The sequence below is a fragment of the Macaca mulatta genome, chromosome 8 (genome assembly GCF_049350105.2).
Source record: "Macaca mulatta isolate MMU2019108-1 chromosome 8, T2T-MMU8v2.0, whole genome shotgun sequence".
NCBI classification, from domain to species: Eukaryota; Metazoa; Chordata; class Mammalia; order Primates; family Cercopithecidae; genus Macaca; species Macaca mulatta.
Window position 1 is genome coordinate 80,825,522 of NC_133413.1, and position 18,249 is coordinate 80,843,770.

The window sequence follows — 18,249 nt, forward strand, 5'->3', positions numbered from 1 at the left end:
TATGTATATATACACATACAACAATGAATTTGGTGGATGGGGCCTAAAGTGTTTACTTTTTCCCTAGTTTGTTTTATCCTTAAGTTACTATTAAACAGGCTCCTATTTTATGAGCTATCTTTGAATATATTTCATCTTTAATTCTATTTTAATCACAAAACTAAGTGCTCTCTCAAATTAGAACTGACCATAAGGCACTAAAGAAAGGTTCACCCATTTGGTTTTTAAGTTTTTCTTAACACATTCTATCAGGTTTTCTCAATGGTATGAACCACATGCAGGACAAAGCAAGACTACGTGTAAATAAACAGCCTTTCATAATACATGGTATAAACAGCCTTTCATAATACATGGTACTAACCTTGAGAACTGTGTGCAAGTGTGTGCACTCAGGAGGTTAGGTGATAAGTTATATGCCCAGTGTCCCTTTTCAGCTCACTGATTTGGATATACCCTTTGATAGGGATTTTCATAATCATATTACCTATGGTTCATTTTTAAAAGTACATGTTGCTTCCTACTGCTTATACCACAGTAAAAAGACTGATTTGAGGCATAATAAAACGGGAAGATGAAATTGTTTCATCTCATAAAGCGGTGTTTTTTTTAAGGCTCACTATGATATGCTCTGATGAAAAAAGCTGACATTTGGTTGTGCTGCCTAGCAACCACTATGCTATGATGTAAGCATGAGTGTGCATCTATGCCTAGGAACAGCTCCATGAGAACATGTTCTCTCTGTTCAAGTGATTGCACATAAACAGGGATAAAAATTTAAATTCAAACCGTAAGTCACCAGATTTAAGAATAACCTCTCTAACACATTTAACACTCAAGTCCTGCTACACAGGTTCTTGATCAATGTACTAAATTCTCAGAAGACTATTTTGAACGACAAAAATGTTGGTTTGATTTTATGACATCAGGTCTACTGAAATCTAGCAGTCTGATTTCTACAATTGATGAACTCAAAGGGCTTGAGTCCCAGCTCCGGTTACTCCCAGCATTTCTATTTAGAAGTCTCAAAAGTCTTCCCAGGAGTTTCCACTCTAATATTCCCCCTACCCCAAGATACGATGAATAAACACAGGTATGGGGAAATTTCCCAACTGTAATAATTTAGTTAACATAATTTTCAAATCAGTTTTTAATTTATAATTCAAACATTTTTCCAAAGGAAATTATCCACTTTCTTGAACTCTAAATGGTCCACCTAGTTACAGTTTTCATAATCTGCTTCTAAGAACCCAGAGAGAAGTAGCACTCTCTGGCCTTCCATTGCCTTGTTGACTATAGAAAATTGGGTTAAGTGTGTTTTTGCTTTTCTCCTGGAAGGTGAGGCTGAATGTTTTCAAGCCAGTGATTCAAGAGGAGATAAGCAAGGGCCAACACTGGGACATTTAAAGCCTTTTGGCCAGCAGGTTCAGCCCCAGGAAATGAAGTTTGTCATTTCTAAATACAAAGTCTGGGTCAGACGATCTTGAAGTCTTTATTGTGTGCCCCCTTCTGCCTTGCCCCCAATTTTATGGTAGATTTTCACAGAATTAGATTTTCTTAAAAATCCCTTTAAACATCAACTGAAAAAAAGAGATAAGGGGGACTATTGGTTATCTTTGTTTTAAAAATCAGAATTGTTGGCTGCTGCAGCAAGCTAGCTGATTCTACACTGGCAGTGCTGCAAAGCTTCTGGCCATGCAGTCTTTTCAACCTCATCATATCATCAGCCGAGCAAATTATCCTGAGAACTGACATAATTTATGTCTCAGGGTTCCTCTGTTTCTTGTTATAAATTCACTGACATTTTTTTTTCTCATCTTACCATAACCTACATCTTGAATTTTAATTTTGGAAAAGGTACAGCAAAGCACTTGGCTTTTAGTACTAGTTAATAAAATAGAAAAACTGTACTTTACAAATTCTAGACATTAGCTGATCATAAAGCTTCCTTAATAAAGAACAGGTAGTGAAGACCAACCTTATTCTTCTCTTCAAAGTTCCTTTTGCCTATTATTTCACTTTTCTTCCTTATGAGATAAATAAGCTAGTTTGAAACAGCATAAGTAGGAAGCATAAAGCTCCTCCTTGGTCCTCATATTTTAACCTGTACGTATAGGCATTTGTACATGGCATACACAAAATTTAAGAATTTTAAGAACATTTCAAGCTAAAATACAACACAGAATTTAGTAGGACTTGTGAATAGTTTCCCAAATAAATGCTCAACTGGCAATTACAACTTGTCAATGTCTACTGTAATCTAGTTTATTTAATTCTATGCTAATTTCAAACACACATTTACTGGCAGCAGGAGCCAAAATATACGTAGAGACACAGAGCCATATCAGCAAGCTCAAGAGGTACATAGTACTAGTACTAGTACTAGTGTGGATTCTCCTTAAATTATATTCACCTGAAATTAAATGTAATAATGTGAAGATCAACAAGATTTTAGAATACAGTACTAAAATGAAGATGTGCTACCTCAAGCATCATAGGCCCCAGCGCATCCTTGTCGATGACACCCTGCCCTGTAGAGGATACATCTGACTTCTGCACTTCATCTATGTTGGCAGCTGCTGCTTTCTCTGCAATAAACATAAGTGTGAATTAAATGGCAGTGCTATATCAAGGACAGAGTGACACAGAAATGTTTTTATTGTGATGATTTTTAAAAATCTCTAGTGGGATCAGATGCAGCTACAAAAGAGAGTACATCCCTGTTGCCCCTAAATGGGAGACACCGCTAGAAGCAGAAGCCAGAACATTAACTTTTCACCTCTAGAACCTGTGGCTCGGATCCCCTTTCAGGCTGCTCAGAAAATGAGTTTTGAGGTTTCCTGACAGTCCCCGACAGGCATTTTTTTTCTAGATTATGAAACTGCTATATTCTATGGCACAATTAGCTTCTACTCAGGAGATTCCCCAAACTAGGATAAAGGAAGGTCTGTTGTTCAGAATTCAGTAGCATAATCAGAGATAGATTTGCACACATTTGAAGAAGTAACAAGGAGTCATAAACTGCTATGGCTGCCCCCATGGGACACTCTGCAATGTCTGCCTGGACTCTTTTACTGTTCCACTTCTGCTTACATTCCCATTTAAAGTGGCCAGGAAGATTTGGTCCCAGTGCTTCTCCATCTAAGAGGTTAGAAGCACTCTACCAGGGACTTGGGGAATTTCAATGGCTGCCCTTTGATCTAGCAAAGAGGCACGTAGTGTGTGCTCCTGGATGGAAACGTGCAAGGCAAATTTCAGGCTCATGAACACAGGAAGGCCCCAGAAGACATTCCATCATAGAATGAGAACGTTTTGTGAAAAAGCTCACAGAAGAAAAAGATGCACACTTATCAACGTATGTGTAGTTATTTCAAGAACACCAAAAAAAGTTTAAAGCATAACATATACATATCAACAACTTGCTAGAAAACAATACAAAACGTGACAATTATTTGTACCTGAATAAATTATATCCTTGTTTATACTGCATGTTATCATTGTAATTAAATGTAGAAATAGAAAACTGTAAATCAATTTAGCACTCAGAATTAACCTGCTTTCAGAACCTTAATAATTTTTTTGTCAAAAATATTTTATGCAATATGTTGAAAATCTATAAAGCCTACTTTATGGCTGAGAACCTAGAAAACAAATAGGAATTATGTGGGTCCTCCCAATCTTGCCATTCCCACGACAAAGCTTCCACAGAGCATGTTATCAATGGAAGGGGAAGATGACCTGTGCAGTTCAAGCTCAAACTCAGCCACTGAGAGGTATGACTCCAAGCAAGCTGCTTAAACTTACCTGTCTTCTGTATATCAGGGACCAAGCTAAAGTAAATGGGATGATACGTGAAACACTCTTTTTTTTTTTTCAGACGGAGTCTCGCTCTGTCGCCCAGGCTGGAGTGCTGTGGCCAGATCTCAGCTCACTGCAAGCTCCACCTCCCGGGTTTACGCCATTCTCCTGCCTCAGCCTCCCGAGTAGCTGGGACTACAGACGCCCGCCACCTCGCCCGGCTAGTTTTTTGTATTTTTTAGTAGAGACGGGGTTTCTCCGTGTTAGCCAGGATGGTCTCGATCTCCTGACCTCGTGATCCGCCCGTCTCGGCCTCCCAAAGTGCTGGGATTACAGGCTTGAGCCACTGCGCCCGGCTGAAACACTCTTTAAAAATACAAAGAAGTTTTCAAATGTATCATAATACTAGCATATCTATATTGATTAGTTCTTCCTTGAGTTCCATACGTAGTAATTTCTTTGCAGAGCTTATCATAAGCAGACTGTATCTGCTTTATCAACTCTCTAATATATTCCTGATTCACCTCCTTAGATCGAAAAAATTGTGACTGCCTATAAATAGAGATATGACTTGTCTGGTAGCCTTCATAACTCAATATTGGCGGATCTGTCAGTCCTTGCTTCGTTTCTGGCTTTGCTGCCTTTCCAAGCTCCTCACTGCGGGGTGCTGTACATTTGTTCTGTCTGCAGGCTTCATCTCATCCCAATTCCTCAGTCAGTCCCTTCTGAGGCGGGAAATACCTCAGGGTCTCCAGCCACAGGATTTGTTCAGCCAGTTATTGCATGTGACTGCCCCCATCCCCTTTTCCTGGAATCTTTTTCATTGCCAAATAGACTCACAGTAAAATAAATGTGCACTGGGGCATACTTTTTAGGGCATACTTTTTAATTTTGTTGGCGGTTCGCTCTGTAAGGATGTTGATTTCTTTACAAGATCTCCTCACTTTTCTACCCACCATTTCAGGAATAGGATTTGCACTGCTACCTGCTGCTTCATCTAATTTTCAAGGGCCATCTTGCTATGGGAGCTATGCTGGATTTTCCTTGAGCACCACCATCCACACCACACTCTGTGGGGTCTTCTTGGATGTGGACAGGATGTGTAACTCTCTTAACAGTCCTTGTTGTAGAGGCCCCAATGTGCCTCAGACCTAAGGATCCCTATGTTTCATGAATACTAAATCTCAAGGCCCATATAAAATATGTCATAATTTGTGTGGTCCTACTGCATTTATTTCTTGTCTTCAGTGTTTCGGCAGTCCACGTACAGGAGCAATGTGCTGACATACCACAGACTGAGTGATCCGCAGCCTTTCCTTCACCTAACTATTCACAGGGGTCACATTATCCCATCAGGGGTCACATTCTCCCATCTTTCAGTAGCAGCAGTGATTCTCAAAATGCAATGGTAAACATGAGAAGACAACCGCCCTGGAGGGGGGTCTATCAGAATATGCAGTGGGAACACACAGCCAGCTTGAAAGGTCTGCTTCGCTGAGATTCTGATACATCTTCCTAGGAGGATATCCCCATTCTCCTGCCTCCTACAGTGTGAAACACACAGTGCACAAAAGAGTAGGCTACCCCACTTGAAGGTAAGCTTTTTGAACTGTGTCTGGATCCTCAATAGCACCATCCCGATTTTGGACCAGGTTTTCACTGCATCTGTGGGGGCTGACTGAGAGGCTAGACCCACCACCAGCACTTCCTCCCAGAAGCATGGGAGCAAGTGGGATCGAGGTGTGTGGAAAAAGAAAGTAATTTTCCCCTTTTGCCTCACTGGGCTTCCAGGGTAGAGGAGGAGGATAGAATGGGCGGACAGGGTCAAGTAATATGGGAAAGGGTTTCCTAAGAATTGGTCTTAAATAACAACCTTATCTTGCTATAGTCAAGAAGTTTCAAGGCATCTCATATTCTCTCAGGATCCCAAGTCCTATTATTCCACTGTTTTATTATTTTTAAGAATGAATTTAGTTTAGGTTAATGTTGGGGGAGAGAGGGAGAGGAAACAACAGCTGCCAATCACAAAGGCAACCTTGCGCCTATCGCTGATCACTAGAAAACAATCAGGCTATTTGGCATATGAGATTCTGATAGCACAACAGTAATGAATTATTGTTTTCTATGGTATCGATACTAATGCTGCATTTTTGGGCAAAATAAATACAAAATAATGATGTTTGTGATAGTAACCAAATTCTAGGCCTTTTAAAGACAATAAGTATGCCTTGTGAGATGTTTATGGTATCAGGGTATGATTATCTTTCTGAGGATCTAAATTCAGCCATCAACATTCCGTGTGATACAAAAACCTTACACTTAGATAACTCAATCAGGCAGGTTCCTCAACACTGGTAAGTCTTCGTGCCTGGGTATTCTAAATTCTAGCAACATGCTCAGGCAAAGAATTTTAGACTTTTGTCAAAGGTTATGTAGAATCAGGATCAAATCTGTACAGAATTTTATTTTTAGGAATTTATAGATCAGATATAATTTGGGGCAAGGGCCTACGATTTAAATTGGGAGATGATTTAGATCTCACAAAACATGTGTTTGAGGAACAACTGGAGGAAAGCCTGGATAAAAATAATTATTACCCTGAAACATTATTTATAAATGCGAAACATGCTGTTTTATTCTTTAAAATATTCAACTGATAAATATTTAAGAGGAAGAAAGCAGCAACTAACAGCGGTAATGGAGAATGAGTGGCCTATGTGAGCCCACATGAGGGAATAGAATAGTGACACTGGGATGGGCAGAGTAGCCTATGTCTGTGTGTCTGGTCTGTGGCCCGCACTGTCTATGCAGGGGAAGCAAAGTGAAAAATCCTCGTCCGCTGAGGGCTCACCCTCTATCTAGGAGGGCAAAACTATTACAACCCAACCAAATGAAGACAACATAGGGCTAAACGGCAAGCCCTCGGTTCAAAAAAGGGATGGAAATGGCTGGATATAGCTGAAAGTATTTCACATATGTTGTAACCGAATTGGATTCTGCAGGATATACAAGTGGACAGCAAGAAAACAGGTGGGGACGGATGTGTGGCTGGCATCGGGCCACTACAAAATTTCAGCCTGGCTTGAAAGCCCATGGTAAGGAACACTGGCGAAACGTTGATCTAAGCTGGAACTCTAGCAATCTCAGACAGAAAATAAAACAACAAAGGTGTTCACAAGATCAGCCTAAATGTATATTAGCGGAAATTGTGATTTGAAAGAAAATTCCAAATGAGTCTATAGGTTACTTGCAAGAAATGTTTTAAAAAGTGTTGCAATATTTACACAAATGCTATTTACATATATTAAGAGAATGGGAAATTTTTATTCCTCATAAAGTAAGGAAATAAAAGAAAAAAGGGTAAAGAATTCAGAGCTTCTTACTCTTATCCTTGCAAGAATGAAACATCTATTTTCTAGCTAATTTGTCATCTGTTCTTTAATTCTGTATTGAATTTGTGCTTTGACCATTTCTCAATATTAAAAAGAAAAAATCAATAATATGAAGTGATAGAAAACACTCAGAAATATGGCTTTACCAATGTAATTGGAATCTAAATTAAACTGGTCCTAAATTTATGTTATTTGGGTACTTTTCATGAAGTAATTACTACCTCTGTTGAATGGTCAGTTGAGCCTTGAAATTATACAGGAGGAGGAAAAAGAAGGGAGGAAGGGAGGAGGAAAAAGAAAAGGACTCTTTAGAGAGATACTATTATGTTAACCGGACATATACTGGTATCTTGACAGAGCATTTCAGTAACGAGTATGCTATTTTTACGTACCAGATATATATAAGCTTAAATCCTTCGATATTTATACTCCTGTAAATAGTATAGCATTACTATACTAAAACACACTATTTAATATTTTTAAATAAGGCAGTTTTCTCAGCGGTCACAAACTATATTTACTTTTCTATATTTTGCATCCATTAACCATAAAAATATATTGTTACAAAAATATCCTTCAGTAAACTAAACAGTAGAAAGCTCATCTCAGAGTTTCATATGATCAAAACCTTATGAAATCTCATTATTACAGATGGAATTCTTTTTAAATCAGAGAAAGAGATGATAAAATCAAATTTTCAGAGACTACTAGAAGATTTCTTCTAAGCCCTGACTTCATTATTTCTTCCTGCTACGCTTTTACCATTAAAGTTATTCTTTTTATTGTATTAAATTTTTTTTTTCTTTTTTGTAGAGACAGGGTTTCACTCTGTTGCCCAGGCTGGTCTTGAACTCCTGGGCTCAAGCAATCCTCTCGCCTTGGTCTCCCAAAGTGCTGGGATTACAGGCATGAACTACCATGCCCAGTCCCCAAAGTTATCCTTTTTAGATAAAGAACACGACCTAATAAAGTAACAATGAAAATAATAATTCTGTCCTTGTCTTCCTCACTCCCAAAAGACTTTAAAAAAAAATCATGAAATGGCTCTGATCTTTTTAGACCTGATCAGCAGGAAGTAGCTATGATCTTTTTAATAGCGCCCAGTTTTACAAATGCAAAACTCTGATTGGAGAGATCATCCAAGGATGCCTCTGTAATCTTTTTCTGACTCGCCTTTTCCTCCTGGGTGGCTGCTTGAAGAGCAATCCCTCACGATCCCCTTCTCCATTTGCCCGCGCTCCAGAAATCCAATACCAATTAATTAGATTTCCACTTTCAAAGCAAAGAACAAAACCCCATCTCTTCAGGGACCATGTTAAGATGAGTCATACCACAAACTGGGGAAAAATCATTAATATTATATTCCATATGTTTTTTTATAAGTGATTATTATTCATGCTTTCTCTTAGAACAAAAGAAAAGGTGAACAGGGAAAGAATTTCATCCTAGAAATATAAGTGATTTGAAAATACAAGGAAAAAAATATTTATTTTTTGAAGCAGCTGTGTTAAATTGCTCATTGGCATGTATAGGCATAAATTTGTTATTTATTTGTTTATTTTTAGAGCCAGCGTCCCACTATGTTACCAGGCTGGAGTGCAGTGGCTATTCACAGGTGTGATCATAGCACACTACAGCCTTGAACTCTTGGGCTTAAGCAATCCTCCTGACTCAGCCTCAAGTAGCTGAGATTATTGGCAAATGCCACCGTGCTCAGCTCCAGGCATAACTTGAAAGTAAAATTCCAGTCTTCTGGTGAGAACAACAATAAATTAGAAACTGATCCTAGCAAAAACTTAATTTAGTTTTTAAAAAGTACATTTAAATATTTTTAAATTATCAAGTGATGTTTAAAAAAAGGCCTTTACATAATCTTCTGAAGTATCATTTATTAATATTGGTTGCTTATTTAATCTCATAGTATTAGGTACTCTTAATCAATTTTTTATTAGGCAACTGAACTGAGATTACGAATTCAGAGAGTCTTTCCACAAAGCATTACCAGAACAGAGTTCTAACCCTTCACCGGGGTGGCAGTCATGCTCAAGGGACAGCCACATAATTGTTTTAACTCCAGCAGCCGCAGTGGCAACCATCACTGATTACTTAGAAACCTAAATGCTGCTAAATGTCTCCCATTATAGGGACAGGGTGACACTGTCGTTATGGTAGAAGTTGATACTCTTGCTTTTTCCTTTTTTGGGGATCATCTGAAGAGGCTGTAGAAAACGTGTAGAAATTAGTCTGTCTTTAAAAAGTCAGAATCCAAACAAATGTCACTCACTCTGTAATAATGAATCTACTGAGAGATAATCCACAGGGTATGTACACAGATACAGAGACATTTTAAGACTGCCCATGTTTAGGGAACCCTGAAGTGTAAAGACAATTAAGAATTTAGGTTATCTTTCTGTTTGGTCAAGCCTGAGGACAGTTGTTTTTACAGAAGCTGTGTTATTTAAATTAGACAGAATTAGAATCTTTGACTAAAATGGAATCTGATACTTTGTGTAGGTTTTATAATTAATTCCTCTGCTTCAAAGTGAGTAAAATCACTCACCTAGAAATCTACGAATTTTTCAGTAGACTGACGTCAAACACAAGTCTAATTACCTCCACAACAAATTTGGTTTGAAGATTCTAATGGGAAAACATCCATGATTTCTATCTTTTCCTGCATTAAGAAACTGGATGTTTCAGGTGAAGTGATCGTCAAAGCCAGCAGCAGTGAGACCTACGCAGAGCAAAGAAGTCACTGAAACAATGATGGGTAGTTTCTGACCAAGCACTATAGATGAAATATTACAGGAAAAGTTATGTAGCATCTCAAAGGTTCTAGAAGGTAAAATGAGAGAATTATGCATCTGCACCCAACTAAAATTAGAAAAGCTGCCATATGGCTTTGTGAAGCCAGCAGCACATTCTTATTCATTAGGAAGCATTCTGCTAACATAAAAACACAAGGCCCTTCCTGTGCTCTCCAAATGTGTTTATCTTTTCAACATTAATGCACTATATATCATCAAGCTGCTGAAGTCTCCTGCCGTGCATATTAAAAGCGCACAGCTGCACTTTCTTTAGTAGTGGGAGGAACCTAAGCCTCAAGTTGCCTCCCTCTTTTTCTGACATGGAGCTTCTTCTTAACATCATGATTTCCCTTCAGCATGAAGAAATAGCAAAATTAACCAATCTGAAGGCCATCTTCACCCAGCAAACCCCTCTTACTCTCTGCTTTAGAGAAAGCAACATACTTGGTTTCATTTTCATCAATGGTATAAGGCATGACTACTTAAGTAGAACCAAAAATCATGTCCCAAGTTTGAAATACATAGGCCTACTTTTAAAATTAATGTACTACAGCAGACAGAATAGACTTTGAGTATAACTGGCTAGAAAATGCTTTTGTTCATAGGAATTCACCATCATTCCCTCTGCTATTGCTCATATATATATTACTATTTAATAGCCCACTTCATATAGTACCTATGAGTACTGAATTTACTGATAGGTAAAATGGGCAGTGGAAAATCTTTCACAACCTATGTTCACAAGTAACAATTTGTCCAAAATCTTCCTTTTATATAATCCAAATTCCTGCACGTCACAGTTCATGTCCTATAGGAGCTTAAATTTAAAGATCAACTGCAGAAGGAAAAAAATACTTAAGCACACAGTAAAGAATGTAGACACTGAAACAACCCATGGAAACATGGCTTCAGGAAGTGCTTCAAGTTAGTGAACTGAAAGCCAACAAGTATTAAATATTATACATATTACATTTATTATGGCAGCATTCATTCATTCCCTGATAGGATAATGGTGCATCTCTACTTGTATCTTCCACAGCAATGGAGTACTGAGAGGTGAGGGCAAAATAAAATATAAAAACTGCTATTTCAGAGTAAATTCTAATTTATTGGGCTCCACTCACTAAAGTTTTGGGAGTTACCTGAACAAGGAAATAAAGGAATCATAATTTGCTTAGAAAGCTGAAAGGTGAAATTGAGATTAGATGAAAGAAGGAAAAAACATCAATGGGTGTGAAAGAAATGAGAAGTGAGGTGAGGCTCGAAGTCATCACTTATTCAGAAGATTATGAGTAAGCCTGTCTAAAGACCAAATTATAAAAATGTTTTATTTCTTCCAGATATGAATGTCAACTCAAAAGCAAGGCCAACAAAGTTACACTGTAGGAGTACTTAATAAAGTTTCTGATAAATAGGTTAAAATATGAAAATCATATTAAAAAGTTGTCTCTAAAATTCTAAGACTTTGGTCTTAGTTGTACAACTTTTAAAATCTCCTAAATCACAATTCTGTTTATCAGCGCAGTAAACCTCATCTCCCATTATTCCTAGCTAATACACCATAGCAATATTTAGTATCTATCTCCCCACATGCATCATATTCTTTCAAGATTTTGAGCATTCTCTCAGATTGTTCCATTGGCACAGATGCCCTTCCACCCCTTCTCTTGGAAGATGCCACCATGGTTCCAGAAAACTCATGTTGACGAAGTTAGGCCCCTGCTGCTGTGCTTCTATGATGCCCTATGCCCATCCCCATCTTTACGTTCTGAACCCTCACCCTTTTGAAATGATCTGTTTTCATATCTGTCCCTTTTCACTGCATTGCTAACTCCTTGGCTGTAAGAAATGACTTTTTATTTGCTGCTTGGCACATAGTGGGTGCTCAATGATGTTGTGTTAATACTGAACACAGTATTCACAGCTGTAAATACAGTTTCACAGCTGGAGCTAAAATTAAATTCCATTTAGCCACGGCTGAAATCTCACAAATGTCTCTTTCGAGGTATCTGTTTTGAAGAGCTTTACCATATACCTAGCATAGTGGAGGTTCATTTTAAGACTCTGATTTTTTATTTTTGGAGTCAAAGTATTAGGTAGAGATGGGATGAGAAAAAAGGTCAGACCATATTTGTTAAGGGCATTAAGAATAACACCTCAGGTGGTCAGGCCAATGAGAGGAGGATTTGGAAGACAAGTCGCCAAGGCCTTCTCTACACCAAGATATGAAGTTTAAAAACCCCAACCAGCCTACTTTACTAGTCCAGATTCTCATCTAGGAAATTACAACCTACTTCACAAAAGAAGTGATTTGGGTAACAGACATTTTTTTCAGTCCTTGGGATTTTCCCAGCCACTCACAGCTCTTAAGAAAATAAACTTACCCAAGTAGAGGTTGTACAAATTGTCACATTTGCCTGGGGAGCCAGGATAAAAGAGCACTCCGTCAGGTTTCTTGTATCTCTCAGGCAGAGTGCTGAGAGAAGCCTTGGATTCTAAGGATAAGGTTAACAGCTGATAGAGGAAAGCCACCTATAAAGCAGCGCTTTATAAAGTGGGATTGGCCGAAGGGCTAAAATCCCTGGAGAGGCTGCCAAGGTTCTTCCTGTCTTATTCAACTTTGAATATCCATTGACTAAAATAAACCTGAATGCCCTAAAGATGGCTAATAAACATGTAGGGAAAGACAGAGGTAAGGATGAAGGAAAGGAATGGGGGCTGGTTACTTCCTGCTATCTCTTCTTTCTGGCTCTGCCACCAACCCTCATTTCCATGAAGCTTGAAAGGCTTCACTCCCAGGCCTCTGTTTCACCTTAATGGTGGCTATCTGGAGGGGTGTTTCTCAAGGCATTGAAAGGACTGAAAACCATCCTAGTATCTGACCTTCATATGTCTTCTGGGGCCAAATCTCCCATGCCTAGGAATCCTCCCTGCTCCTCACTTCCTTTTCACTGACATCTTGCTCCCTGATTCATTTTCTGTTCCACTTCTCAGACCTGCTTGCATTTCTCTCCTTGTGTTTTTCTCCCATCTGGTTATCTTTTCCTTCCAGTTTCTCTTTACAGACACAGGACCTGATGTCATTCTAAAGAGACTGCTACAACTCATCATATGTAGACTCTTCTCCTTTCCCCCACTGTGATTCTAACAATATCATAGAGAGGTTGAAATTCCCGGTTTCATTTTGCTTACTACCATCTACTCCCAGTTTTCTCATTCTAGCATTTGCTTGAGCAATCATGGGAGAACCTCACTAGTGTGCTTTTCAAAAAGCAGGTGTTCCCAATTTAAAGTACCTAATGCAAAAAGCTGATAATAGAACACAGAATCATCCAATTTAGAGCCTAAAATATTATGCTAAATCATATTGCAGCAGAGAAAGCAAAGCAGTGATAACAATGGAAGAACTCTGCATAAATATATGCAGCACCATGGCTCTGGCCAAGCAATGAAGGCACAGGGAGAATGGGGCCGAGGGGACAGCAGACTCCAGGGAGCAAAACAAGAAAGACAACGTGAACAAAGGAAGTAACTGTAAGGTGAGTGCAGGTTGCTTGTGGCCAGGGTGCAAGTTCTCTGTGGACAGGGTCATGGGGCACGTGGTGGGGTGGAGTGGAGGTGGAACAACTCCAGAGGCAGGCTCCAGAAAAGCTTACAATCTGACACCACCCAAATCTCCCACAGGCAAAGATCTCTAGTAGCCAAGAATTTGCTTCAGTCAAATCAACTCTGGAAAGCTGATTGCTAAGACAAAAACTAGGTAATTCCTAAGTGAACACTTACAGAGGAAAATAAGAGGGTATATGAGAATAGGTCTGTCTAGTTTCAAGTACTTTTTTGACCATTTGAACAATTACTACAGGCACAGTTTACCATTTCTTGTGATTCTCCAACTGCCATTATTTGTTGTGTCATTTGTCCTTTTCTACATGTATGTTTATTTTCTGCCTGGTTCACAGGATTTTTTTAACCTGTTAGAAACTATGTATAGGAATGCAGCCACCTAACAATGAAAACACATACAAATCATAAACCTAAACACACACACACACACACACACACACACACACACACACTCTCACACTCTCTCTCTCTCTCTCTCCCCCCTCCCCCCCTCCAGAGAAACCCATCTTGGGGAAAGGAGCCCAGATTTATCCTCCAGGATGTCAAGAAAGGATGGTGTAAAAAGTTTACAATCCTGGGTCTAAGTTCACAATCCGGGGACTTTCTGTTAGAAGGTCTATGTTCTTCATAACAGAACTTCTGTGGGGAAAACTACATAAGGAATAATATCCATATCATATAGAAACAGATTCTATTCAAATGCTTGAAATAGCTTTAATTTTGAATTTACATTTTTACATACAAAATGTATGTTCTCCCTCCCCATCCTCCTCCCCTGACCAGCTAATCTCAGAATGGTCCCAGTCCTTATAAACTTGGCACTACCAAAGCCCCTCAGATCAGGGCTGACCGCACAGGGCAAGGTGCTGTGAGAGACAAGGCTGTTATGCAGTATTCATCTTCTGCACCAAGATCATCAGGGCCCTCTTCCAGAAGAGAGCTGTTACCTGGGAATGGCATCAAACTGTCTATACCAAATGCGAAGTAAAGTCTGGTAAAATAAAGGACCCGATTTCTTTTGAAGATCAAAAATATGCTACTACAAAATTTTTAAAAGCGAGGTTTGTCCCAGCTACTCAGGAGGCTGAGGCAGGAGAATGGCGGGAACCCGGGAGGCGGAGCTTGCAGTGAGCCGAGATCGCGCCACTGCACTCCAGCCTGGGCAACAGCGTGAGACTCCGTCTCAAAAAAAAAAAAAAAAAAAAAAAAAAAAAAAAAAAAAAAAAAAAAAAAAAAAGCGAGGTTTGTGTACGTAACAAACAAACCTGATTTGTATTTACAGACAAATTTACAGCATGTCTTATTGTGGAACATGCTCACTGTATTGAGAGTAAGAAATCAGGTAAAACAGTAGACAAGAAGACAGACTAGGAAGCATTTGGAAAATAATTCCAAAGTAGATCTTCCTAATTTGTAAAAATGTGAATTTTCTTTATTAACATCTTTATTAACACCTAAATTCAAAGGACATTCTAGAAAAAAAGGTCCTGTCAAATATCCATTCAATAATTACTGCATTTCATATTGACAACAGGAAGAGCTTTAAATACATCTTTAAAATGACCCTTTAAATACCTTACAGCATAAACTCTCTCCAATTTAAGCAGGAATGGCAGTGAATCATCAACCAACCTTCCACAACTATTTAAAGCAGTAGGCAATTAAAAAGAACACAAGGACTGGTGTCACTCAGAAATTGACATGCCTCAACCAGGCAGCAGGAGAGGCAGTGAGGGCCTTAGAAAAGGCTGGCACTTCCACGCTGCAAAGCCCAGCACAGGTGTGGAGAGGTGGTTACAATTTGCATGCTGAGGTCAAAGTGACATTAACAAAGGTCAACATTTACAGTATTTCCTAAATTTGGTATCCAGATGAACCTTTCTACAACCAAATCCTCTCCTTTTCTTATTTTATGTAATTCTGCAGCAAATTCTGTAAACTGAGGGGAAAAAATGGTAATACCCCCAGTAATTTAGTAATTCCCTGAGATTTTATATCAGTTATGTGCTCTCAAATACAAGGACTGTTTAAGCAATCAAATACACTTGCAAGAAATCAGAACAAACGTCTATTTAAAGTCTAACAATTTTCTAATAGATGTTATGGAAAAGTTTGAGCCACAATGGACAGATATACAGACTGTGAGCACCCTGGCTATGGATGGATAAGTCAAAAAGGAAAAACTCTCAGAAAATTAATTATGATCATCCATATAGGCCATAGAACATATCATAATTCAGTATCTAATTATAAATATGAAAAAGACATAGTAATTAAGTTACTCCCTATCAAATTAACTGGTTTAAACTACCTTAAAATTAGTTTTGTTTTACACATATTAACCACAAGAGATGTTTCTCCACCATTCTACAACCATTCAAATAATGAAATAAAATAAAATCCTCATAAAATTTCTTCTTCTTTCAATTTAATTATCCTACATAAGCTTCTAGATGCTAACTAATTTAGTAATATACTATCATAAAGACTTCAGAAAAGTTCTACCCAATGGCATTTTCCCCCCAGTGGCAGTTTGAAACAACAAGCTTAGCTTCAATGCAGATGCATGGGTTGAATCCAAGAAACCTGTTTCCGGAAATCCTGACTGCCAGGTGATGGTTTACAGGTGAGGCTGAAGATGACTGATATGACAGCTGGGCAGGTCCAGTTTTCAGAGCCATAACAAGAACAGAAGGTAGCCTGTTTTTTGTAGACTGATAGCCTGGACAAGAGGATGATGGTGTACTCATTTCATATATAATTTACCTGCTTCTCAAATAAACTGAATATTGGCTTAAGATTTGCTTTTTCAAAAACGCATTGTGTGTTGTTTTTAAACTATATCAATGGACAGTGGGCTTCCCAGAGATTGGAATGGTGGCAGTTTGTCAGTTGTGTATTGCCAAGGAAAATATTTGGCTGCATATAGGGTTTCCTGAGAGCAAGTTAGTACACGACCTCAATCTTTTCCAAGCTTATCATAATGCCGTAAGGCTATGCTGATTCAGCAAAGCAATCCATAATCACTTGCAAAATGCCCCTGCTTCACAGGGATGTTATGAGACTTAATAAAATAATGCATGTGAAGCACTCTGAGCTCTACAGAAGAAAGGCAGGAAGTAATAATATTATTCTGCATTTATAATGACAAGCAGTCTTACAATGGCAAAAATCTAATAGACCTGTTCACAAATTACAAATAAAAACTAGCTTAAATAATTTAATATAATTGTACAACAAAAAAACCTGAAATCATTTCAGTCTGAAAAGTGGAATGAACAGACTTCATAAGGCTAAGTCAAAATGAAAAGAAATAGATAAGTTTCTACTAAACAGAAAGATTATATTCCTTTGTGAGAGAATAGAAATGGAATCAGAAACTTACAAGAAAGAAAAGTATTTTTTTTTAAAATTTATTTATTTATTTATTTTTTTGAGACGGAGTCTTGCTCTGTCGCCCAGGCTGGAGTGCAGTGGCCGGATCTCAGCTCACTGCAAGCTCCGCCTCCCGGGTTTACGCCATTCTCCTGCCTCAGCCTCCCGAGTAGCTGGGACTACAGGCGCCCACCACCGCGCCCGGCTAATTTTTTGTATTTTTTAGTAGAGACGGTGTTTCACCGTGTTAGCCAGGATCGACTCGATCTCCTGACCTCGTGATCCACCTGTCTCGGCCTCCCAAAGTGCTGGGATTACAGGCTTGAGCCACCGCGCCCGGCCAGAAAAGTATAATTTATTAAAATTATTTTGTGACACTATTGTTATGAATTAAATTTAGTTATATTTCTATGGCTTTTTTCTTTTTTTCTTTTTTTTTTTTTTGAGACGGAGTCTCACTCTGTTGGCAGGTCGGAGTGCAGTGGCGAGATGTCGGCTCACTGCAACCTCCGCCTCCCGGATTCAAGCAATTCTCCTGCCTCAGCCTCCTGAGTAGCTGGGACTACAGATGCGTGCCACCACGCCTGGCTAATTTTTGTGTTTTCAGTAGAGACGGGGTTTCACCATGTTGGCCAGGATGGTCTCAATCTCTTGACCTCGTGATCCGCCCGCCTCAGCCTCCCAAAGTGCTAGTATTACAGGGGTGAGCCACCGTGCCCGGCCTTCTATGGTTTTCTTACTAATAAATTTTAAATCAAAGTCAGTATTAAGAGTAATAAAATTTCTTCAGTTATCAGTGATAAAACTGATTTAACTCTCAGTGGAATAAAACATGAATACTTTACCGAACGTACATTGTTTCTTTTTAAAAAATTAAAATAATGCTGGATTTTCTTTCTTTTCTTTTCTTTTTCTTTCTTTGCCGACAGTATTTGTCTTATGGATGGGAAATGCCTATTTATTTTTCCTCGGGATACGCCCAGCCAAAGGAACACGATGCATTAAATTTCACTTCATTTGGGGTGTCTCTACCAGAACTGGCCAGGTTGAGGTGGCATTGCTAGGCTCTTCGGTGCCACTGACTTCACTGGATAGTGACAGGCCGCCTTGGTTCAGCAGATGCCATTTTCTCAAGAAAATCTCAGAATTTCAGGGGATCCAAGCTGTTTACCCTTTGTGCTTCCACAACATGACCATAATATCATTTACTGTATCATATAAATTGTCTTATTTGATCTAGATCTCCTCAGAATTCC

At 38.8% G+C, this 18,249-nt stretch overlaps 1 protein-coding gene across 28 annotated transcripts in view; it reads right to left on the reverse strand.

The window, feature by feature from the left end:
* Positions 1-18,249, reverse strand: part of NCOA2 (nuclear receptor coactivator 2) — a 297,951-nt gene that overhangs the window by 64,018 nt on the left and 215,684 nt on the right. For all 28 annotated transcript variants that reach the window (XM_077943784.1, XM_077943763.1, XM_077943788.1 and 25 more), the window contains one exon: positions 2,482-2,585. In XM_077943784.1, coding sequence (XP_077799910.1) covers positions 2,482-2,585 — 104 coding nt within the window. The remainder of the gene's footprint in view (positions 1-2,481; positions 2,586-18,249) is intronic.